A 24,506-nucleotide genomic window follows, 5' to 3' on the forward strand; every position below is an offset into this window, starting at 1 on the left:
CAAGACACAAATAAGATCAATTAGTAAGGAAATTGCAGCCCATTCCTCTGCGTGGCCTCCGTGGTTCTCTCTTCCCAAGGAAGGGGTATAGAGCAAGTCCTGTCCTTCAGAAGCTCACACTGTCCAGGGCCCTGTGCATAGGGAAGAGCCAGCAAGGCCCCTTACGGAGAGCAGATACACTGAACAGCCTCTCCCAAGCTCTCCATCGCCACGTCCCCGATCCCACCCCCCCGCGCTCCGGGAAAGCCCGATGCTGGAACACAGAGCTCCTCTGCCTCAGGAGGCTTCTCGTCCCCACGAGGCCGGTGGGAAGGGCGGCAGCCCCGCAGCGGGACCCCGGGACAGGCCGGACAGCCCTGCTCCTCGGCGCAGAAAGCCCCCGGGCCGCCGTCCCCGCCCGGTACTCACAGTCCAGGTGCTTCTTCTTGGGGCCCATGACCTCGTGGGTCGTGGCCTTGCACACGGTCTTGGAGACGGCCGAACCGGTCACACTGTGCTGCGCCGCCGTGATGCGGTCGGTGAGGCTTTGGCCGGACATGGCGGGTTCGCTGGCGGCGCTGGAACCGAGCGCGGCTCCGCTCCCTCCTCAGGGGCCGGGACGGGAGGAGTCGCCGGAGGGATGGAGCTGCGCGGGCTCCTCACCCCGCCGTGCCGCAGGCGGCCCCCGCTCCGCCCTCAGGGACGGACCTGTCACCCGAGCAGGGACCCCTCCTCCTCCTCCTCCTCCTCCTCCTCCCGCCCCCCTCCCCCGGCCGCCGTCCCCTCCCCCTGCGCGCCCGCCCGGCCGGGGACAGGGACACGCACTGGGCGCCGCAGGAAAATGGCGGCGACCGAGCTCCTCCTCGGGCCTTGCCGGGCCTCTCCCGCCTCACGTGACCGCCCGGCGCCCCGCCCCGTGACACGCGCCGCCCCCCCAGCGCTGAGGGCTCGGGATCCCCTCCAGGGCGGGATCCTCCGTCTGGCATCCCTCCCGATGGCATCACCTCCCTCTAGCATCCCCTTCCCTGGGCACGCTCCCCTGGGGAGGGTCGATGGGCCCCTATTTGGATTCAGCGCAGGGTAAAGTTTTCGTCGAGCGAGTGTGTGTATGTGTGTAGGGGGGTCCGTCCCTGAAGGAAGTAATTTTGTATTTCTCAGCCTGAAAGGTTTTTGTGGAAACTCCTTTCGGTGTCACCTGAGGCAAGGGAAAGAGTAAAGGGGAAAAAAAAAAAAAAATCTGTTCGCAGGCAGCGAGGGGTCCGGAGCTGTCTGGTTGCTGTGATCGGGCTTCTATTCGGAGTTATTTTTATTTGAAAGCTCACCAGAAATGTCTTGAATGTACATCACGGCCAGCATAAAAACATTGATGGTTCTCAGGTCTTTCATGATTAGCCTCCCACTGTTCTGCTATTCTGCTAATACTTCTCAGGGCTCTTGGACTTAGTGGCTCTGCCCTTGGCAGCCAGGAATTTTGTACGAAGTTACTTGGTTTCTGTTCATAAAAGTCAGCTAACTGTTCCTTCAGGTGCATTCTCCAAACCTGATACCTCCATCTGTAAACAGGGTTACCTATATCCCAGTGGTAGACAGTGAGGAGCAGCTACTTGGAGTCCTCACCTCCCACTGTGCATTGCCAAAGCGCTGTTCCAGCCTCCCTCCGATCTGCAACTTCCATTACTCCTTACAACAGGGCTCTTCTCCCCCATCCCAAACACACTGCAGCAAATAACACAGCAAAACCACAGGATTCCAGCAGACAAAAGTTCTTCCTCTCCCAGAAGTGCTTCCCGAGGAGTTGTCTTGTAACTGTCCCTCATCCATGAAGCCAATGAAATATTTATTAGGCAACTTAAAGAACAGAGGTATACAAATGATACTCGGCTCTGTCTGCTTGACTGGACGTATAAGTAGGATTATCTGTTTATAATGCGTAAGGAAAACTGGTGTCAGAGGAAAGACATCTGGCGAAAACTGAACCCATATAATGCTATTTGTGTGTGTGTGTGTGTAAAGAGGGCTTGCACATGTAGAACTTGCTTCCTTCATAATGCCAAGCTCTTTGAAAATACTCTTGTATTTGTATTTCTTGGCTCCGTCTAAACGGCTTTTGGAGTCCCAAGTATCCATGCTGGGGAAATAAATCACTGACATATACAGCAGTGGACTGACATAAGACAGCTTTAGCATAGAGCTGCCCACCATCAGAACAGAGAGGCTGCTATAGGCTACTGATACAGCAACACACATTGCTGTGATCATCTTTTTATATTATTTCTAGATTATATGGTAAACCAGAGATATAAACAATTTTGACACTGCTGGTATTTTTTATGCTAACTCCAGCTAGGAGCTGGATTTCAACATCCCAAGTTCCTGTTTGGAGAAATTCCATGGAATAGGCCTAAGTAAATTAGGCTTCATCAGTTCTTCTCTGACGATGCCCATTTTTTTCTTCAGGAACAGTGAAACTATCCAAACAGAGGAAGCTTGTGACTCTAGGAGTTACTGAGACCAGATTTGGACAAAATATTTCATTCCTAAGGGAACAAAAAGTGACCTCGGTCTTAGAGGTCCAAAACCAAAAATAAATTTTGCCTTTTTTTACAGCCCTTCATGTGCACAGAAACCTCACAGTTTTACTCCACAGTTAAAAATTCTGCTTGTTATGTTTGTTCATAAGCAGAAATGGGAGATAGAAGTGATGGGAAAATATATTTTTGTAATTGTTGCTTTTTAATTGCTTGGGAGCCACTAGATACCATTCCAGTGAGGAGCTTTAAGCTCTGTGATAGATAATATCTGAGCACCTCCCAAAGATTTGGAAATTGAAATCAAAATATTATCTCTTTTCCTTTCCAACCTGAAGAAAACAAGTTTGATTAGTTTATAACTCATTTGTTTTTGTTTGTGTGCCTGGGTGTGCTCGAGAATGAAAGAAGGGAGTATATATCTGAAGAGAAACTAGTGCAGATAGGAGTCCTATATTTAGTGAAGCAGCAAACTTAAACAACATTCTTTTATCCTGTGAAAAGTTCTTCCATAATCTGGATCCAGCTTTTGTGAAAATGCTGAATCTTGTGTTCACAAGCTCCCCAAAATTGTCAGTATTTCACTGGCATCCAGCTATCCTGGAAGGACAAACAAGCTGACAGGGCTGTTTCTTCCCATGTGTATTGTGCAGTACTGAAAACACTGCCTCATCATGACCTCTGTAATTTATTATGTATATAATTTTCTTGCAATACTGTCATTTCTACTCGGTGAGGTGCCTGCCACACTGTAATGCCTGTGATCTGCCTGGGTGCTTTGGTGTTCCCAGTGCTGCTGGCATCCATGCCCTTCCTCCACACTTCATACTATTGCATGCAATTAGGAGACATGGGTTGGAGCACTATTAATCAGAACTGGCTTCAGATTTAAAACAGGTGTTTGGGCTGAATTTCAGGCCTATTAGAAATCAGCCCTTCTGAGGCACAAAGCCAGTGAGACACAAAGCTGAGCACATGCTAATAAACTGTCACAGGCTCATTACCAAGGATGAGGGCATATGTCCTAACAGAAACAAAAACAAAAAAACCCAGCAACCATAATCTGGGAAGTGAACAGGGCTGGGGAAGAGAAGTTGCAGAGAGGGAACAAGTTTGAAATAGGGCTGGAACAGTGGAACTGCTCAAGGGAATAGTAGGAGCGATGGGGCAAGAAGGCAATGGGAAGGGAAAGCAGAGGCAGAGATGCCACGTCCATAAGGTTGGGAAACAGTCTATCAGTGTTGTATAAATGATTTGGAAACCTGTTACAATCCAGATGTTTCACATGACCCATTTCAAGGATCACTGTAGTTTCATTTACTCTTAAGGGCTATAGTATTTTCCCCAACTTTTCAGGAAAGGTGAATTTGATGTCAGCCCCAAGAAGCTAGCATCTGAGTTAGAGATATAAGATATAGAACAAGACAGCAGGAAACACCAGCTTCCCAAATGTAGCTCTCTATGACATCTGCCCGTGTCCATTTTTTCATGCACCTCTGGCAATGTAGAACTCCAGAGCAGCTGCATGGCTAGAACCAGGCCACTCACTGACCATATGCAGCAATCTAGGACTAGTGATGAACTTTTGAGTAGCCTAAATTTGCCCCAGCCTAATAGAAATCTGCCCATTTAACTCCAGCATAATAATTTACCCAATATTTCTTTTCTGTGACTATAGTAAGAAGTCAATATAATTTGCGTCACCATAGCAACTTCATCAAATAATTTTATGGACAATAATGAATTTTTTTCCAGTATCACCTCTAAGAAGATAAACAAAAAGAAACTGGGACGTAGAAAACTTGCAGTTAAAGTAGCAGTTGTTAGTGGCACAGTGAAATGAAGCAGCCCAGGCATGTGTCAGCAGAGGTACTCAAAGTGGCCAGATTGCATGCGTGGAAGAAAGGGAGGCGAAATGATTATTGAGGCCTGCTGTAATATTGCAAAATAATAAAAAACCACAATGGAGTTAGGATACGTTTTAATTGATACCCCTCTTCACTATTCCAGATGCACTTGTTCACAGGTTTTCCTTTTGCTCGTCTTGTATCCAGTTTGTATGAAATTATGTTTTTGATCCTTCAAACACTTTCTACTCAGCTCCTTCCTTTCCTAATGATCATTATTCCGTGTTCATTCCTCTTTCAAATACGTCACCCTCTTCCATCCAAATATCCACCTTGAGCCTATCCAGAATTTTCCTGCTGAAACAGGAACATCCAGCTATTGCTCTGCAGTCCTCTTATATCACCCACTTTTCTTCAAGCTTCTCACTGTCCTCACATCTAGTCCAAGTCTTGCTCTTGCAGATAAAGCCAGCTTCCTGAAGTCCATGGTGAATCAGAGATCTCTTTCCTAATTCTCTTCCCTCTTTCTGGAAATAGTGACAGCTTTCATGTTTCTTTTGTTCCTTTCACACTTCCTCTTTTGTAATGCCAATATCCAACATCCTTCCTCATATGCACTATTCTGAGCTCTGCAGCTTGTGTCACCTTCTCATGCAGCTCCAGTTATCTAGTAATTAATACCCCTTGCTGTTCTGTTCCCCCAAAGGAAGTTGACTTTGTCAAGGAAGAAAGCAGCTGCCCGAGAGCTAACGTAATTTTGACTTGAGAAAAGCATGTAGGAAGGGAGAAAAATGAGTCAGTACCATTTCACAGGAGGGGAACAATCAGAACTAATTTTACTGCCTTCACTTAGGAGCAGAATATCTGGGTAGGAGCTCCCATGCCATATGAGAGTATCAAAGTGGGTATGGAAAACAAATATGATGCTTCTGAATTCGTTTGTGTGTTATAACACCTTTTCCTTGGCCTGACACGAGACTTGCACCTTGCAAAATTGATGGTGTCATTAACACTATAAGGAGGATTTTTACCTGACTGACAAATGCATGCAACAAATGTCTTCCAGTGTGAGAGAGGAAGGAAACAAGCTCCCTTACATTTTGTTCACACATCCCAGTGGAACTGTCACACACCGACACCTCTGAAGAGCAAGAGGCCTGCTGTCCTCTGTGTCTTCTGTGCATTGCCCATCAGCGAGAATTCCTAATGCACTCCTGCTGCTCTTTCATACCATGTTTTTTTTCTTGCCAGTGGGCACTCTCACAGCAACTTGCTTCAGATACTGCACAAGGAAAATCAAACCTTACAACACAGCTTTACCAGCGTGATAAATGCACCCATACACTTCCCTAAAATTTCTGGAGACTGTCTATCATACAGGAAAAAAAAGTGGCCCTGTCCCAGCTAGTGTCACTTGTACTCATTCCTTCCCCCTAGTTTGATGTTGAAAACTAGGGCCTTGCTGCCAAATACTTCTCCCCATCATTGCAGGCTGGCTTGTGAGACTTAGCAGGAGACAACATTTGATAAGAATCCTTCTCTGGGCACTTCTGAGACGGTACTGTCATTCATTTCACTTCCCTGCCAGTTCACAAGCACCATGCCAGCAGGGTGAGTGCAGGAGGAACTGCATTCCTTTTGGGCTCCTGTAACTCGGAAGCCGCTCCTATAATTTTCTTCAGTCACCTTTGAATCAAAGGCAAGCAGAACACACTTCAATCCCAAAGGAATATTTTTAAGGAAAGTTGCAAGCAAACAAACATTGAGGGTGACAATGGAGCAGCCACTTCAGCCTGCCGCCGAACTATAATTGTTACTTATGCTCACACTCTTGCACACACATACGTGCAGCAGAGCTTAATCAATTCCCTCATTAATGTTGAGGCTCATGTGCTCATGCTCTGTGTCTGGGAAAGCTTTACACCCACATGAATTTTGATGTGGAGCTGAAACAAAAATGTTGATGCTGGCAATGCCAACTATAGAGAGTAAATAGCTGGGTCCTGCCAATGCTGACTTGAATGGGGCTTCTCACCCAGAAGAAAACCTATGTGTGAAAAGTATTCTCATAACTGGGTCTGTGCACCAAAAGTAAATCCTGGTTCCCCCCTCAAACAAATAAATCCATTTATGGCAGTGAGTTACTTTCAAGCCTTGTATAGGTGGGTCCCACTCCCTGGTCTTTATGTGAGATCTGAATCTTGCCTACTGAAGTGAGTCAGGCTATCGGTGTTTGGCTCTATGTTTCAGGGGTCAGTGACTGCATTTACACGTGGGCAGACTCCATGCTGATTAAGTCAAACTGCTGCACTGAAAAGAACATTAACTAAATGCTTCCCAACATTCTGATGGTGTATAAGATACTCTGAATCTTAAAATCCATAGAGGGTTTATCCTAATACATTCCAGTAAACGCAAGCACATAAAATAAAATGCTTTCCATTCAGCGAAATGGAGCAAATGCATAGAAAAAGAAATTAACTGGAATTTAAAATTGCCTTCTTTTCAGGATCTGAGAAGCAAAGAACTACAGGTAATACTGGAATGAATGTTCTCACCTCCTCTGTCATCCTTCCTAGCTTTATTTCTTGGAGCTCAAAAAGCAATACTTCCTGAGTAGCAGTGGTGCAGGCTTGTCTTGATAACATACTTCAGCCACACCCCCTCGTCTAGAAGTGATTGGATTGTATGTTCTGCTTGTTTCCTCCGCCAAGGCCAGAGACAGCTGCAGGCCAGATGTGAATGGCAGGGACGCAGTGCTCCCTTCACAACTAAATGTCAGCACCCACCTCTCACCAGCTCAAGGGCCTTGGGGAGATCCCACGGTGGAGGGCCAAATGCAGGAGAATGCACACTCACAGTTCTGCCTCATGTCGTGCCTTCTCTGTGACTCCCCACTGCTTGCAGATGGGGTTGAGGTGCCAGATAGGGGATGAGGTGATATGCTGGGAACAAGGCAATTGTCTGGACTACTGTAGTGGAGTGGGAGAGGGGCTACAAGAATGCTAAAATTCCCTTGGTAGCCTCCTGGTAAATCCATATGGGTTTAAAGCTACAAGTGACTCTGGCAACAAACTTCTGTGACTTCAGATCATAAGTCGCCCACTGTGTTGGAAGTTGTGTGATGTGAATATTTCCACTGGCTGCTGGCTGCAGGCCAACAAATTCACTTTCCATGGATCACAAAATAACCAACATTTTTACTGGTCACTTTTTTTCTGCATGCCGGGGCAAAAAGTGGTAGAGGATCCGTGTTTTCTAATGCATCCACCTATCCAGTTCTCTTTGGACCACTTCTGTGTGCTTTCACTAATCAGTTAAGCCCTCCCCTGCTTTTTTATTACAGCGTCCCTTTTCAATGGAAAGCCAGACATGTTGGCAGTACTTGCTACCGGAGGAATAAAGAAGGAATAATGATCCAAAAGAAAGTATTATAGTCTCTGAAATTGCACTGGGATATTCTCAAGTCAAACACTAACCCTGCATGTCTTGATATTCACTTGTAACATTCTCCAAGAGAGCCTGTTCATTGCTAAAGAATTTATGCATTGCAACAGCTGAAACCTAGGAAGAACTACAAAAGCAAGATACTGGTGAACATTCTGTGCACCAGTGTTTTTTAACCCTTATAACCAAAAAACCAGCAAATGATAAAGGGCAAAAATTGATATCAGATGCACTGAACTTATTCAGATTAGATAACACAGTTGGAGGAGGGAGGAGAAGATAAGGAGTTTGTGCAACATCTTGTTGACCTGAAAGACCAGATACCAAAAAGAACATTTTACTAAGGGTAGTTGTAAAGAAAACAGTAGTGTAGGCAGGTAAAACCACAGATCAAATACTCTGCAGGCCCATATTTCATCAAACACAGTATGCTTTCAGATGCCAAGTTCTGTTCTTATTGAATCTGTGGCAAAATGCCCACTGACTTCAAACAGAATAGGTTTTGTCCCTGAAAGCTATGAGTATGGCCAGCAATACCAAGTCAGAATAGAAATAAATTGTGTAGGTGAGGAATAGGGAGTTGGTACTGCAAATTTACTGCCTATCTGATCTTAATACTTTTATTTTCAAATGAACAAAACCCTTTTACTCTTGGGACATCATATCAATCATTGGGTTTTTTAGGTTCACAATATTTTAAAGCCTGTTGGCTGGAATGCTTAATGCTAATAAATTTTATTAGTTTATATTAGTAAGTATTAGTAAATATTTTTTAAATAGTTAGCCTAAATGTCCAGAAGCATTAGAAACATTCTTTTCAAAACAGAGCTTTTTGGTATTGCAGCAAGTTTTGTTCAGTAAAGGTCTTTAACCGTGGTATTGCTATTCTCTTTCTTTTACCTTCTCCTCCATTCTATGACATTTTCTTTAGTAAAGTTTATCAAAATCTATATTCTTAAGCCTTATCCTGAAAGTGGATTTGATAAATCTTTGACATTTCTTAGCCTTGTGGCATATGTCTGAGCATGGGTCTGTGCATGGATGTGAAAATGAATAGCGGAAGACAAACTACTGAACTTCTTTTTCAAATAAGTAATTTTGCATCAAAACAAGTAAAATTGCCAGCAGTATATCTGTAGTATTTTAAAATCAGACAAAAATAGGATTGCTGTATTCTTTAATTAACATAGCTGAAAGTTAGCCAAATCGGCTTCGGACACAGCAGGAGACGTACAGTTTGTCCTGATTTTGTGGGGAATGAAAAAAATGTAATAGTTGGCACATGAACTAACTGGGCTAACTCGAAATGTTACCAAAACATGTTCAATTAGATCAAATATGGTGGTTTACCAGAGATTAGCCCACATATTTTAACGGAACAGAAGAGCACAGTTTTAAAGTTGTATGTTACTGAAATAAACAAAATCTAGAGAAAGTGATTATCAGTGACACAAAAATTTTGAGGAAAACTACTTACATATTGAAATCAGTAAAGTCTTTTGGCCAAATCCTGGCATTCTTAGTGACACAGAGTAACATCATCCCCTACAAACAGTTTTGTTGATTTGGGGATCCAGTCTTCTATGGCAAATGAAATTTCAAGATGTTTCAACTGGAGTGAACATTTTCAATTGTCAAGATGTCAAAATCCACCACTTCTTAATTTCTGTGTGCCCAGTTGCATAAGATGGGTTTTGATGAGGTTAGAGGTATAATATTAATATGGGGTAAATTGGTTATTAAAGATAAACAAACATCAACTGAGTAGACATCTTATCAGTGCTTACAAAATCTAACCTAGATGTAGTTCCTGCCTGTATGTGATGGAACTGCACTGTCTTCCTAAGCAGACACTTTCTTGTAGAAATTTAAGGGTAGAATTCTGTTATTTTCAAATGCACATCCTTAAGAAAAGATACCCTCAAGAGTCATGAAAAACCAACAAAAAATCCAATAAGAAAACCTTTGATGAAACTAGGTGTAGGCTTCAAACCAGTCCTGTTACTAAAAGATAAAGTGGATTCTTCTTGAGCTAGTGAGGACTGAATCCGGAGAAATTCCTTGAGGAGGGCCATTGTTACCCTCCCTGCAAAGTTTTACTGTTTTAAATTGCAGTTCAAATTCCTGCCAGTAAGGTGAAGAGGATATGCATTAAATTAGTTCATGTGGCAGCTGCTCTCACCATTCACTTCTCTGTAAACAGCCCAGCTCAGTTTGGGAGTAACACTGGCCCCTGGGCTAGAGGGCTATGTGCAGACAGCTACCAAATTTACATTTAGTGGCCTTTGCAATCCTCAGAATTATTTTTTTTTCAAAAACAGAAGATCGCCTCATTCCCAGGTATGACATTTCATAGTTTTAGAAGAAACAGTTACCAGAAGAACTTTTCTAAATTGCCTCACAGACTACAACTCTTAGTGTTTCTCTAATCCAGGTCATTTTGTTTCCTAGAAACTACAGCTCATCATTTCATAGGACTGACTTTTCCTTGCACAGATGCTTTGCCTGTTAAAAAACTTTCCTTCAGAAACCAGTATAACAGGAGCACCCTTAGGCAATAATTCCCAAATTTGGGCTTCTGACCCTTCATGATATTGTAGTAGTCCTGAGTGAGATTGTGATTATAGCCAAAATTATGTAAACTAGATAGTCATGGGGCTGTGAGCCAGTCTGAAGGGGAACTTGCAACGAGAAGAGGAATCACTCAAAAGTCAAATGGAGCACACCTTACTCTTTTACCAACTTCCATCTTTGGGGAATTTGATGATTATACACATCAGACTGTCTATAAGATGTATCCTACAGTCACAGAGCGTGATGATTATTTTAGCTTACACATTTTACAGACAATAAACACCAAGACAGGAAGCACAAAGACAAGAAGGGCCCCAAAGATTAAAGGGTGATGCAGAAATCTAACCTTTCCTCAAGTCAAGGCCAGTTATTCACTTTGTAAGACACTCCACAGAGCTGTGACCTCTTTAGGTGAGACACAATTGGTGGGCATCCTTCCACAAAGATCCTCAGATCTCTTTTCTGCACTGACCCCGTATCCCTTTGGTGGGAGGAGGTAGGACGGCTCAGTCACCCCACAGGCCCTCTGTCACTTGTCCCTGATACATACTATCAGCAAAAGCAGAATGCATCCAGATTCTTTGGTACACAAAGGGATATGTGGGAGCATTTGTCCCCTTAGAGACTTTGTATGAGTAGAGGGAGCAGTGTTGAAAACAAAGACATAATTCTAGAGCTCCTGCAAAAACATCTGGCCAGCACTGTCTCTTAAAAAAACAGACTGGAGGAATGTAAACATGTGTTTGGCCAGTAAAGAAGTCGTTACATAAATGCTAATTATGAAGAGGATTTCCCATGTGTACAGGGCTTTTGACAGAACTTTGATCCCATGCAGGACACAAGTCTCAGGAGTCACATGCTCTGTCTTAGAACTATGCCGACACTTCTCTGAGCCCTAAGAAGCTGCAAGGACATTTGCTGTAGCACAGGAACAGAAGAAGCTTTGATGATTGAAAATGGAGTTTACACAGCATCATGCTGAAGCAACTCCCTATTTAATTAAACAGTTCCATTGGTCAGAACTTGTGAATATCTAGCTGTGATGCTTGGATGGCCCATGCATGACAAAATACTGGAAAAAAATTCTAATGAGTCTCTCAAACTCTCATGTTCCCCATAATCTAGCTGAAACCAGACAGAAGAACCATCTATCTCACCTGCTCAGCAAGATATTATCTTCTGCCCAGTGCCTGCCTTTGGTCTCCCCTCACCTCCTGCACCTTCCCAGAGGTCTTTACAATACCAATACAATTCAGGCTACACCTACAGAGCACACTACAGCAGGTAGGTGCAGTAATGAGAGGGATTGCTGAGTGAGAACACCTACAGTGTGTACTGCAACCCAGCTAGTTTGTTCACTGTATGGACTAAACATATTCTAAGGTCTTCTGTATCCTTCCTGACAGTTCTTCCCTCTTGTCCTTGCTTCCTATGCCTTTCTCTTCCTTCCCTCTCCCCCCTTACCTTCCACCCAAAATTGTTTGCCCCTTAGTTTTCTCATGGCCCTAATCTTGATTTACACTCTTTTGCTCTCTTCTTGGGACATGCTTTTTAAAGTAGGATGTATTGAAAGATGCTTTTCCCTTAATGAACATCAAACAAAATAGTTAACAAAGGCCATACATTTGCATTAGAAAGGGCAGTGGAGTCATTACATTTTTGCTGTTATGAACGTAAGATTCTTCTCTTAGCTTCCAATGTTTTGAGCTGTTAGGATCTGACTTTCGTGCCTTTTTCCTCCACAGTCAGGAGAGATTCAGATTAAACTGATCTTTCCAGAGGGGTGGTGAGATTCTCACATGGGTAACATGACTCCAGGCTCCCACAAAGATCACAAGAACGGGGGAAACCTTAGTCTTTCTTTGCTGTGAATAGTGCCATTTAGCGAAGGGAATGACTCACCATGTCCAAAGTGAAGCATGTCCTCAGACCCTTGTGGTGAAGGCACCAGAAGACCAGTTTAATAATCAGCTTGTGGCATTGCTTAAGCAGACAATGTGACACTCCTCCTGCCACTGCAGCTACCTCTACCTCATGCACTGCCCTTGTTCATGCAGTGTTTGTGCTGCTGAGTGATGAATCTGACCAGGGAACTAATCTGACCAAAAAATACCGCTGGTGTTTTATCAACACTTTTTTTGCAGAGTTACTTTTTCACTTGCATCAGAGTTTCCTGTTCCAGTTTGTGATGTGGCTCCAAAGTCGGGAGAGTAAAGGAGATGAGAGGTGGGAATGTACAGGCAAGAGTGGGAGTTTAGGGATATGAAAACCATAGGTCTTTGGCAGTCCAGTGACAGAATATTGAACCATGCTTTGGGACTGAAACTTTCTGTTTGTCTTGCCTGTTAAACTGGTATGTCATGTGGTGCTCTATAAATAATGTCCTTTGAAACTATAGCAAGCCTATTTTAAAAGAGAAACACAGTTACTGAATTTATCACTGTGATTTATCTTCCAGCCCTCCTCCCTTCCCAGTTCCCTGTGGCTGAACCACTCATTAATGTATTTCACAAACGCGAAACAGAATACTCCATTTCTTTTGCCTCCATTCTTAAATAAAATTGTGAGAATCCAGCCTTTCAAAATGACTAAGAAAAGCAACAGGACTTCTACTCAGGAAGAAAGGGAGAGATCTACATTTGAGGCTTTAGGGGGTTTCACATAGCAAGAAAGAATTGAAGCATTTAAAACCCAGAATTCTTAAGTGACCTTTTAACTGAAGGAGTGTTTTATATATCAGAATTTCTGTGTAGATCCAAGGGGCTGTATAGGAGTTGTGTACTGGCATCAGAGAGAGTTTGTAGTCACAAGGTAAATGTACACCTTGACTTAGTTAAGATATTAATGCTGAAAATAGCATTTTATTCCAAGCAATAAAATATGAGCTACAGTTCTGAAGTTGACAAAATTTGAAGCATATTTATGTGCAGTATAAATCTACCTCTGAAGGAGGAAATAATAGTTCGTTGATAATATTGATTCTGAAATAAACTCAGTGGTGTCAGAGGTGCAGCTTTTCCAAGAAGATTCTGTGAGTGCCATTGGTACCCACAGAGCAGGTGATAAATTATGCATCCTTGATCTATGGCCTCTAGCCACATTACCTTTTCTTTTAGTGATGTAATAACAAGCTCCAAAAAGGTGTCAAAACCCCGACTGTATTTAATATTCACTCACAAGCTTTTGTCACAGGCAAGCATGATTTTTTGGTGTCTTTGACACCCGGGAAAGAAGGATGACTGAGAGACCTATAAATCTCAAAGTCCTGCTTTAGGCATAACAGAGTGCAGGAGAGAAAATTATGACAACGCAGCATCTACATGGTCAAAGTACTACAGTTGTAATAACAGCCCAAATAACCTTGTAAAGCTAAGGAGTAAACATTATTATCTCCATACAGAAGCTTGCCAAAGGTGATATGTGCTGGAATTTATTTTAAGTAAGATAGAACTCTTCAGTTCCTCTCTAGAAACTAACAAGAAGTTGCAAAGTAAACCTGTAGCAGAATTAAGAATAGATACTGTGTGTCTTGCTGGAATTCAAGCCCATACCACCTCAAAACCATCAAAATTTCCTATCCAAGATGTGGCTGGAAGCTATATCAAAATCTGGAGTTTATTCTGTTGTTGCTGCAGGGTGGGCCAGTTGTCTGGAATTTGTCTCCTGCAAATTGTCCTTCCTTTTGCATGTCCCTGAAAAGAAGTAATCTTTGTTTCCACTTCTGATGATAAACCACAAGTTAAAACAAGCAGGTTTTTCCTTGAATGCCAACCAGCTATTATTAGACAATTTGTTATCGGATCAAAGCAAACATGACCTTAGCCCTCAGACAGTGCATCATAGCGCCATACCTTTCACATGGAAAGGAGGAGGAAGGGAGAAGAGAATACCTATCCTGCTTTGCTCTCCAGATGTGACTGCAGGTATTTTAAACTGTAATTATGGAGCCAGCTAAGCTCTTTGGCTTTCAGACTGCTGGGATGTCTTGCCACCTCAGTCTATTTCTGGGCGCTGTAAATATTGCTGTTCATGTAGCAGGAAAATAACTGAGCCACAGACATGCTGACTAATGACTCAAAAATGTGAGGACAGAGAGAAGCCAGACCCATTTCTGAAGTCACTTGCTCAGCAAATCAGGAGATTGACGCAGCCTTTATACCTTTGTAATACTCCTTGGTGCACCTGAGGGTTCATATTGTGACAGGTGTCCTTCCTCAACCTGCCCCTTTCTGTGCCTTGCGAGAAAGACAGACCAGAGCTCAAACTTGCCACCTGCAGGAAGCCTTTGCCAAGAACAGAGGATACTTTCCCAAGCTGATAGCTCTGTTGTTGACATTTATAATTCTTTGCATTTTACATTAAAGCCCACCTTCTGGAATTGAGTGGTTATGGGAGAAATTCAACTTTTGTTTATTTGTTTGGAAGCTTTCTAGTGTTCAGGTTTGCAAAGAAAGGACTTCTGAATTCAGGGCTCAGAAGTTAGAAGGAAGGGTAATCCCTCTCCGCAATTGCTATCTAAAGGAAATTATGCGATTTTTAAGCAAATCTTATGGTAATGAAATCTGAGTCATGATGTTTTAAGATCTGGGCTGTTGATAGTGCCTCTTTTAATGTCCTTTGCATAGTCCCACAGACTCTTTCACATCTGGTCGTAGACCCAGCACACAGTTTGTGCTGTGTAACAGCAGCACAACAGGTTTCCTGATACCTGCTTGCATCTCAAAAGTCATGTCAGCTAGGCACTGCTTGCACCTCCACAATTACTTATTTTCCTCTTGAGAAAAGGAAGAGCTTTAGACCAATGTGGATGGCAGAGGTGGTGGCTTTCCCCTGCTTTTCTCAATACAGTGTTTTCATCATCATTAAAAGTGAGCTCAGTACACAGTGCTGGTGTTCTTAAATATGGTTCTTTCTGTAAAACTTCAGCTCAGCATCGTTTGGGCTCTGAAGATGATCCCCTTTTCACATGCTGCTCACACTTTCCATTATAGCATTTTGAACAATTACAGAATATGTTACAGACTAATTTATCCCTCACAACACCCCTCAGAGCTGCACAAATGTGTTTTATTACCCTTCCTTTACTGATGTAGAAAGCAAGACATGGAAATAAAGGTGATACTCTTTCCTTTGTTTTTGTTTTTGGAAAAGAGCCAAATTTATTAAATTCTGGCTGAACGTGGGGGAGGAAAGTCAAGATGTGGGGACAAATCTGAGATAAACTTCTACTATTCCCTGGAGCCTGTTAAAAGCAGTTCTACCATGACCTTTGGAGATCGGGTCTCTGGGACATCCTGGACATGACAAAAAGAGGTAAGAGGGGGCTTTGTGATGAGATAAATTTTCCATCAGTCTCAGCTGAAGGTTCCAGTTTGTCACTGCAGAAATAGGAGGCAGTGAGTGACACAGAATTTTTAAGGAGCCTATATTTACAGGGACAGCAAGGTGGCTATATGAAGTGACAGGGCTTCAAAGTTCACTCAGTTCAAGTGGACCTTGAGAGGAGGAGCTGTTGGTAAAGAATGGGGAACAAACACCATGAACAGCAGAATGGTGGAAGGTTTGCTGTGATTCCTGTTCTGGTTTAGCTAACAACACCAATGAGCACTCCCTGCTCTTGCTGCAGCTGAAGTGTTCCTGGCTCACAGAGGGAAAGGCCAATCCATTAGGAAAGAGAAAATTGAATTGATTAAATCAAACAGAATTTGGAATGCATTCATAAAGTCTGTAACTCGCAGTGAACAAGATATGTAATGCAAGTATGGGGGGGGGGCAAAACAGGGCTTTTAACTTAATAGGAAAACTATATTCTAGTGGGAATGTCAGAATGATAGAGAGGTATCATCCCCTCACCCTTAGGACAAGGCATTGCTTGAGGGATCTGGATAGGATTTCCCAAGAGAATTATGAATTCTATATTAGATGAAGCAACTCCTATACTTAAAAATCAACAGAAGGAGTCTCTAAAACAACTAGTACATGGCAAAAAAATTGTGTTCTTTCACTTAAATTTGTGCCACAAACTGATCTTCCTCCATCTAGATGCCTGTCCTAGGCTCCAGTTTCTGGAAAAGGAAGGAGATGCCTCTATCCATCACCTTTTTAAGACTCAGTTGACCTACCACTGTCATTCCAGAGGAGCAGAGAGAAATACATTGTTCCTCTGAACTCTGTAATTCTGTAAATTTGTTTGGGATTTAGAAAACAAGGTGATAGATGTCTTCTAAATGTCAGAGATAAGATAGATTAATGTTCCCTCCTTAACCTATCATTTTCTTTTAAAGTTTCCCCATCTGTTTCCTGTCTTCTTATTCCTTGTTAATTGTGGGCTTTAGAGCTAAGGCCTGCCGGTGTATACAGCATGGACAGCCCTGTGGCCAGGATCCCTGACTCCTCAGCACTACCAGAACAGTACTGGTCACAACGGCAAGCTCTCTTGAGTACACATGCAAAGAGAGCCCAGTCATCATTCATGTAGCTCTGTGCTTTCACTTCCTATATCCAGGAGAATCAGTAGCCAACATGTTCCGTCCTGAGAGTGATATTTCTTCTTCTCTTCCTGTTTTCTTGTTCACTGATTTTAGTTAGCCTGGTATCCAGTCTTCCAATTTATATTCTGATCTAATCCCACTGATTACTGTAGACAAAAAATGGAAAAATCTCACTCAGGCAAGGAATTTTTTTACAGTAAGGGTGGTGAGGCACTGGAACAGGTTGCCCAGAGAAGTTGTGGCTGCTCCATCTCTTGAAGTGTTCAAGGTTGGACAGGGCTTTGAGCAATCTGGTCTAGTAGAAGACATCCCTGTCCATGGCAGGGAGCTTGTACTAGAGGTTATTCAAAGGTCCTTTCCAACTCAAACCATTCTATGATTCTATGGTTCTATGACAGAAATAAGTTCACAGAGCAGCTCATAAGCATAATTATGCCTTGTTGCAAGATGAGGGCTAGCACACATTTGGGTAAGGCCTGTCAGGCTGCATTCCCTCTTTCTTCTCCCACAGAATCTCTTCTTGAGGCTGCACTTTTCCTCTCACATTTTTATTTACTTTTGTCCCAGCTAAGACCCCACCAACACTGTGGGACCTTCTCACCTACGTCCTTCTGGCCTTGGCCAAGCCAGTCAGTTGTGGTAACAGGAGGACTGAGCTTGACTGATCCCCCCAGTTGTGAGGTTTCTCTTTGTTTGTCTTTTTGACCTTGTACAGAATAGCAGTGGTGTTCCAGCAGCTTACCAGAGTGTTGCTACTGTTGGGAGTCCTTTCCTCTTTGTACCTCTCCACTCTTAAGTTTTTAACCTTTTGTTGTCATCCCTTTCCTTCTTTTCAGTCATTGTTCCCTGTAGTCCTTTGGCTTCTCCTTTTCTTTGCCTTCTCTGTTTTTTCATCCCTCCTTAATTTCTGAGGGAGTGCTTTGATGGTGTTTCAGAGCTGGGCTAATTCCAATCCCTAAGACCCAGGGACAAAAGGGACAGTGGCCAAGCTATGTTGGGGTAGCCCCCCAGCCTAAACCACTTAATTCTGGTTGCTTTTACATTTGGTATCTACCTTCAGTCACTGTTGGAACCCTATCGCTTTTCCAGTCACTGCTAATGACTGATGAGGTGCCCAAGATGAGCTATTCCCTGGGTCACATAACTCACACTGCTACTGATCTTGTTAACATAAGATTTTGGTGAGTGCAGTTGAATATGTTGCCTTGAGATCTCCAAAATATGTTTTTCAACAGATGCTAATCCTGAGCTACCCAAAAACCCATAGGTACAGGAAAGGCAGATCATGTTCTGCAAATCATACACTGGGATGTAGCCAAAGTACAAAAGAAACTAAACAAAAGCCTCAGTCAGCCCTTTGAAGGTAAAATGTGCAAAATATTTGCTCCTGTTAAAAATACTCTGACCTCTTTTTTTTCATGTCAATCTTCCTGCAAAATCATTTGCCTCTATAGCCTTTTTTCCTCTAACTTTGGACACAAAATACACACTGTGGATGGCTGCCAAAATGGTGAGGTAGCTTCTGTTAGAGAAGCTTCTCCTCACTAAAAGAGGACATCTGGGCATTATCGGTTAGATTTTGTCTCACAGTGAGAGGAATATAAGATTTTTCTGCTTCCCTAGTGCTACAGTCTTGTGCAATGCTTCAAGCAAACTTTGTTTTCACTGCTTTTTTTCAGAAGGGGCTGCATTATGAGCTAGCCAGAAAACTAAAGCCAGGCTGGTTATCTCATACAGCTTATAACACTATTGAGGAGCCACTTCCCTTGTGGCTAAGATTTTCCAAAGATATGGATAATCTGAGTGTACTAAAGTCTCTAATATTTGAGTGACCTCCATAAAATATCTCAGAAAGTCTGTTTTTGGAAAAACTGTGCTCCTCATCTGTAAAACTGAGTCTTTTTCAGTTGTCTCAGTGTAAATGGGCAGTAACAAAAATCATAGACTCTTTTGAAAATCTTGGCAAAGTTATTCTTTGACCTTATAGTTATTATGTACGTTTTAAAAGACCCTGCAAACTTGTTTGTATTATTAGAATCTACGCGCAATAATCCTGAACCCTCCTCAGACCTGTCTTATTTAGATGTGGATTCAGGCAAGCAAATAAGAATGCATTTATTATGGAAATTTGGAGCGCTTCAGCAGAATTATCAATGCTGACTTTAGCTTATTTCCTGAGGTAGACATGAGTAGTATCTTCCCTCCCCCATTAACTTTCTAGCTCCTCAATAAAACATTACAGGGAATTAGATTCTTCTCTGTTGCCAATTTGAACAGGAAACATTTAGTGCTAGTGAATAGTAAGTATTTCCCATATGCAAATTTGCTCATTTGCTGCCCCTAACTTCTCATTAAGGGAAAGGGTCATTTATTTTGCTTAAAGCTTTTCCTGGGAGCTATTAAAATTAACAAGATGCTAAGTGTTTTACGGAGGAGGGTCTGTAATTTCCTCAGCTGGTACAGCTGGAAAATCCGCATTTATTTGTTCTCTGCTCAGAAATTACTGGGGTAGACATGTACTTGCTATGTAAATACATTGTTACTTTCTTGGCATGTGTCCTCCTGTGGGTCAGAGTCAAGAAGGTTAATGAAATATTTAAAGTGAATTCTTGCACAGTATTTTTTTAGCTCTGCAATGGATAAACAACAAAGCTAAGAGCATGTTTGTATAAGATATTTAATCAGTTGTTTTCATCCTACAGAATGTATAGAGGCTATTATCAACATGTTCTTATACCACTTGAATGAGATTATGCTCTTCATAAATACTCTTTTAAAGGCAAATTTGAAATTCATTTGTAAGGTTGTATTGCTCTAATAATGAGAAGCAGAGCTGATGTCTCTCTGACTTTAATTTATGCTAGAGGCCAAACTGGCTGTAGTTGCTCTTGGGCTTGAGCTTTTTAGAGGAGACGCACCTGTGTCACCCCGTAGGTCCAAAAATCAGTGGAGCTCAAAGAATCTGAGTATGTTGTGTATAATAAAGACAGTATTTCTGACGAGCTCCCCTGGTCCAAGACATCCAAACCAAGGCATTATGAAATGTTGACTTTTTTCTCCATTTCCTTGCAGAAGTCCTTTAGCAATGGAATTTCTTGAATGTCATCAAAAGAAGTCAAACCCAGATGTGGACTGTGCCTGCTCAGTATGTCAGAAGTGGAACCAGCTTTCTGTAGTTTCCCGTGCTGCAGTGAGAGGAGGATTAAAAACTAAGGTATTTGAACACCATGAAATTACCCACAAATGGAGCAGTGGATGTGTTCACAAGGACTCTTTGCAAATAAACAAAAAAATGTCACCACTTGGATAAAACAAGGCTTGAAAATAAAATGCCAAGATCAAATAGCAGCTGTACCCACTGGAGCTGGAACTGAAACAATCTGGTCCACTGAATTTACTACTTAACAAACAAGAGTTTGATTGATAAAAATGCTCTTAAGCCTTTCTAGCTTTGTGGTAGATACAGGATCACTCCAAAGTGGCTTTACAGGAGCAGGCTGTAGTGGTGGAGCATGGCAACAGTTTGACTTTTTTCTAAGGAGTGGATTTGGCATCTGCTGAACAGGTTGTACAATCATAGAATCATAGAATGGTTTGGGTGGGAAGGGATCTTAAAAGACCATTGAGTTCCAACTCCCCTGCCATGAGCAGGGACATCTTCCACTAGGCACACTGCTCACAGCCCCATCCAACCTGACCTTGAATGTTTCCAGGGATAGGGAATCTACCGGCTCTCTGCAGCAATCTATGCCAGTGCCTCATCACTCTCCCAGTAAATAATTTTTTCCAAATATCTAATCTAAACCCTCCCTCTCTCAGTTTAAAGCCATTTCTTCTGGTCCTGCACTACATGCCCTTGTCACGTCTCTCTCCATCTTTCTCCTAATCCCCCTTTTACTGGAAGGCTGCAATAAAGTCTCTTTGAAGGCAGAACAACCCCTTCTCTCAGCCTCTCCTTACAGGAGAGGTGCTCCAGCCCTCTGATAACTTTTGTGGCCCTCCTCTGGTCCCACTCCAACATGGTCATGTCTTTCTCCACTGAGGACTCAGGGGCTGGACATAGTACTTCAGACAGGGTGTCACCAGAGTGGAGTATAGACATGAGGCTCACCACTACAAGCCAAACACATAGTCTGAAAAACACCATGAAGTTTAGATTTCTGTTTTATTTCCATTCTGCATTTGGAGGCAGAAGCTGCTGTCTTCAGTGAACTTGTCATTAACAGGATGAGAATTATACAGGACAAGTCTCTGACTCCATTTCTGCTACGGTAAAGCTGAAGTAATTCTGACTATTGGGATGTTTTGCTATGGATGAGCACTTTTGAGCATTTAACTGTTTATTTAGTCCCTTCAGCAGAATCACTGATGTTAAGAGCAACAAGCATGGTCTCAGTTGGCCAATTATTAAATAAAGATAAGATTGCAGTTGTGGGCAAATTTCACACACACAGTACCACTGATCTTCTCACAGCGATACAGTGTAGAAAGATAACCTGTCCTGGTTTTAACAGTGTAGGAACCAGGCATCTGAGACAGAGATGGTTTCACTTGGGTATTTTTAGAGGCATTGCAATCTATTTGTTTGGCAATTTGTTTGATTGTGGTTTAACTTTTAAAAATCTGGAAATCAGCTTTCTTCTTTGTGGCAGCAGAGAATTTTTCATTATTTTCAGCAAAAACAATATAAGGCATGGAATCTGGAACAGATATGGTTTTCTTTGGGATATGTGTCAGAAGTTGGAGTTAATGGGTAGCAATAACGGAAATAAAATAAAATTCTAGCTTAAACAGTGGACAAAATGCTTTGTCCTGCTAAGACTCATCTTTTGTTCACTTTTTGTGAGACTTTTGCAAGTTCTCCAATCTCTTTTCCAGGATAAAAGTAAGCCACATCTTACAGACAGACGTAAACTCCTCTTAAACCTTCTGCATCATCATAAAAATCCAAAGAATGACATCAGCCTTAAAAATATCCACCTAGATTGTCAGCTGAGAAACATGTTGTTAAGACCAAAAATTTGCCCAACAAACTTGCAAATTCTGGTGGTTCGTATTTACAAATAACCCAGCCATGCTAGTCAGGGCACTCAATATTTTTGACATTGTAAGTGGATATGCTGAACAAGTCAGTGTGTGCCTCAGCAAAACAGGGTGACAGGAATCCACCAGCTTAAAAGGAGGATTGCATTACGCACGAAAGGGAAAAGCCTGTTCAAGTGAACAGTTTCATTTGTATCTCACAGCAAATTAGGTTCCTTCACAATCTCCTCAAGGGAGTGTGGCATCACGAAGCCTTTCATCGGGGCCCTCAGACTGGGCTCTGCTTCAAACTCCTTCAGAAGAAGAGAACAAACATCCTCCTTCCACTGAGCCGGATGTTTTCTGAAGGTGGAACAAGGTATCCTCTGTACCTCAAAGGGAGGAAGGATCACATAACACCAGGCATAAATGTGGAATTACCCGTTTTCATAGGCTTTTTTATTATTATTACTTTTTTAAACCAGGAAGCTTTTCCACATCCCAGCTAGAGCTATGAAGTTCTATGGGTTTCCTCTGCTTTGGATGTACTGACATTTAAATCTCAAGCTCTCAAACAGTCATTATGTGCCAGGCATCTTAGCAGAGAGGGTGGCTGGTAGAACATTTCACTCTCATAACAGCCCTATGACAAGTGCAGAAATGATGTATGTGGAAAAATATTTATCAGGAAGCATTTGTTGTATTTTCAGTTTCTCCTTTAAAGCAATTTAGCGGCCAGAAAGCAAGGGAGAGGAGAGCAAGTTCCTGGCGTACTACCAGTAACTTCTCTGTAGACTTCAACTTTGGAACCTGGTGCTGACCAGCTACACCTGAACTTTCTGGGAGTTGTCAGCAATTCAGATTAGGGTTGAAGCATCGTTCTTCTGGCACCCTGCAAGCAGTGATTCCTGCTGTTTTCTTCCCTTAACTCAATATCCTGTTAATCCTGTTTCAGGCATTGGAACAGGCTGCCCAGGAAAGTGGTGGAATATCCATTCGTGGAAGTATTCAAAAGGTGTGTGGATGTGGCACTTTGGGGACATGGTTTAGTGGCCCTGGGTTAATAGTTGGACTCTACAATCTTAGAAGTCCTTTCCAGCCTAAACCATTTTGTGATTCTAATCAGTAGGGCAAAAGTTATTTCTGTAAACTTTTTCTTATATGGATCACTCTAGAATGAAACAGGTTTGTATTCCTGCTGTAGAGTTAGTTCCCCAGGAGGATGAAAAAAATATAGCAAGGGTCTGTTTCTCTAGCGAAGTGATAAGTTTCAAGAAGGAACCTCTGTGACATTTGGTCATTTAAAACAGCTCACATTCCTCTGGACTTTTCTTTGTTGTTGCTTTAATTGTTTTGCATGTTTTGCCCACATATGCAAAAATACTTGGAGATGTTGTTAAAAACATTCTGGAAAATTAATTTTTTCATTTATGTCCAAGAGAGGAAAGGGCGTGATTAGGTTAAGTGATTAGTAAAAAGGGATTTGAAGTTTTTCATCTCCTAGTGACTCACTTCTGCAAGTTGCAATGAGTTCAAAACTGGCCAATGTTTCACACTTGCAGTCCCATTTCCCTACATGGAAATGTCTGTCACAAACCTCAAAACACGTAGTGTTTTCTATAAATTTGTGAATGTTTCCAATCTAATAGACTAAAAGATGAATGTCAGGGAGATGACCTACCCTTTCATGTATAAAGGATCTAAATCAAGGACAGAAGAAAGTAATTCTATAGGTCTTTGTGATTGATTTATTGTCTTGATAATGAAAGTTATTTTCTCTTTTACACTGTCAGGTTGTCCACATTGCAAACTCATGTTTATGGAATAATGGGTCTTTTTAAACATTATTAGAAACAAGAACTGCATAACCAGCAGCAATGGAAGCCTTTACATCTCTTTCATCACATGTTTATACTTTAGTAAAGCCTTTGACAAAGCATTCTCCTGGAGAAACTGGCTGCTCATGGCTTGGACAGGTGCACTGTGGGTAACAAATTTTCTGGATCACCAGGCCCAGAGAGTAGTGGTGGATGGAGTTTCATCCAGCTGCTGGCCAGTCACGAGTGGTGCTTCCACGGCTCATTGTTGGGGTGAGTTGTGTTTAACATCTTTATCGATGATCTGGTCGAGGGGATGGAGTGAACCCTTAGTCAGTTTGTAGATGACACCAAGTTGGGCAGGAGTGTTGAACTGGTGGAGGGTAGGAGGGCTCTGCAGAGGAATCTGGACAGGCTGGATTGATGGGCTGAGGCCAATTGTACAAGGTTCAACAAGGCCAAGTGCTGGGTTTTGCACTTTTGTCACAACAACCCCAGGCAGTGCTATAGGATGGGAGTAGAGTGGCTGGAAAGCTGCCTTGAGGAAAAGGACCTGGGGATGCTGGTCAACAGCCAGCTGAACACGAGCCAGCAGTGTGCTCAGGTGGCCAAGAAGGCCAATGGCATCCTGGCCTGTATCAGCAATAGTGTGACCAGCAGGACCAGGGCAGTGATTTTGCCCCTGTACTAGGCACTGGGGAGGCCGCACCTCGAATGGAAAGAACAGAACAGACCAAGAAGCCCTGACAAAGAACAGACTTTTGGCTCAGCTGGCTTCAGAAGATAATCACAAGCTTTCTG

At 42.5% G+C, this 24,506-nt stretch overlaps 2 protein-coding genes across 14 annotated transcripts in view; one reads left to right on the forward strand and one right to left on the reverse strand.

Annotated features, from left to right (window-relative positions):
* PICALM (phosphatidylinositol binding clathrin assembly protein) overlaps positions 1-557 on the reverse strand; it is a 68,265-nt gene extending 67,708 nt beyond the window's left edge. For 12 of the 13 annotated variants that reach the window (XR_007903073.1, XR_007903074.1, XM_051779247.1 and 9 more), the window contains exon 1: positions 409-551. Coding sequence is in view for 10 of the 13 variants with exons in the window: in XM_051779247.1 (XP_051635207.1) it covers positions 409-538 (130 nt within the window). In the remaining 3 variants the exon portion in view is untranslated. Of the gene's footprint in view, positions 1-408 lie in introns of all 13 variants that reach the window. The other variant, XM_051779243.1, reaches the window with a different exon arrangement.
* Positions 251-23,017, forward strand: LOC127467419 (uncharacterized). Its single transcript, XM_051779367.1, has 3 exons — positions 251-1,059; positions 19,939-20,080; positions 22,844-23,017. The coding sequence occupies exons 1-3, from the start codon at positions 251-253 to the stop codon at positions 23,015-23,017; spliced, it is 1,125 nt and encodes a 374-aa protein (XP_051635327.1).
* Positions 23,018-24,506: the final 1,489 nt, after the last annotated feature.

Source organism: Manacus candei, unplaced genomic scaffold (genome assembly GCF_025592945.1).
Source record: "Manacus candei isolate 608988 ecotype Guabito, Panama unplaced genomic scaffold, ASM2559294v1 h1tg000014l, whole genome shotgun sequence".
NCBI classification, from domain to species: Eukaryota; Metazoa; Chordata; class Aves; order Passeriformes; family Pipridae; genus Manacus; species Manacus candei.

Excerpts from the sequence above, each read along its gene's own strand:
- LOC127467419 (XM_051779367.1), top strand. The coding sequence starts at position 251 with ATGCTGGAACACAGAGCTCCTCTGCCTCAGGAGGCTTCTCGTCCCCAC. Across the intron at positions 1,060-19,938 it reads CTATTTGGATTCAGCGCAGG|AAGTCCTTTAGCAATGGAAT; the intron begins GTAAAGTTTTCG and ends ATTTCCTTGCAG. Across the intron at positions 20,081-22,843 it reads GAGGAGGATTAAAAACTAAG|GCATTGGAACAGGCTGCCCA; the intron begins GTATTTGAACAC and ends ATCCTGTTTCAG.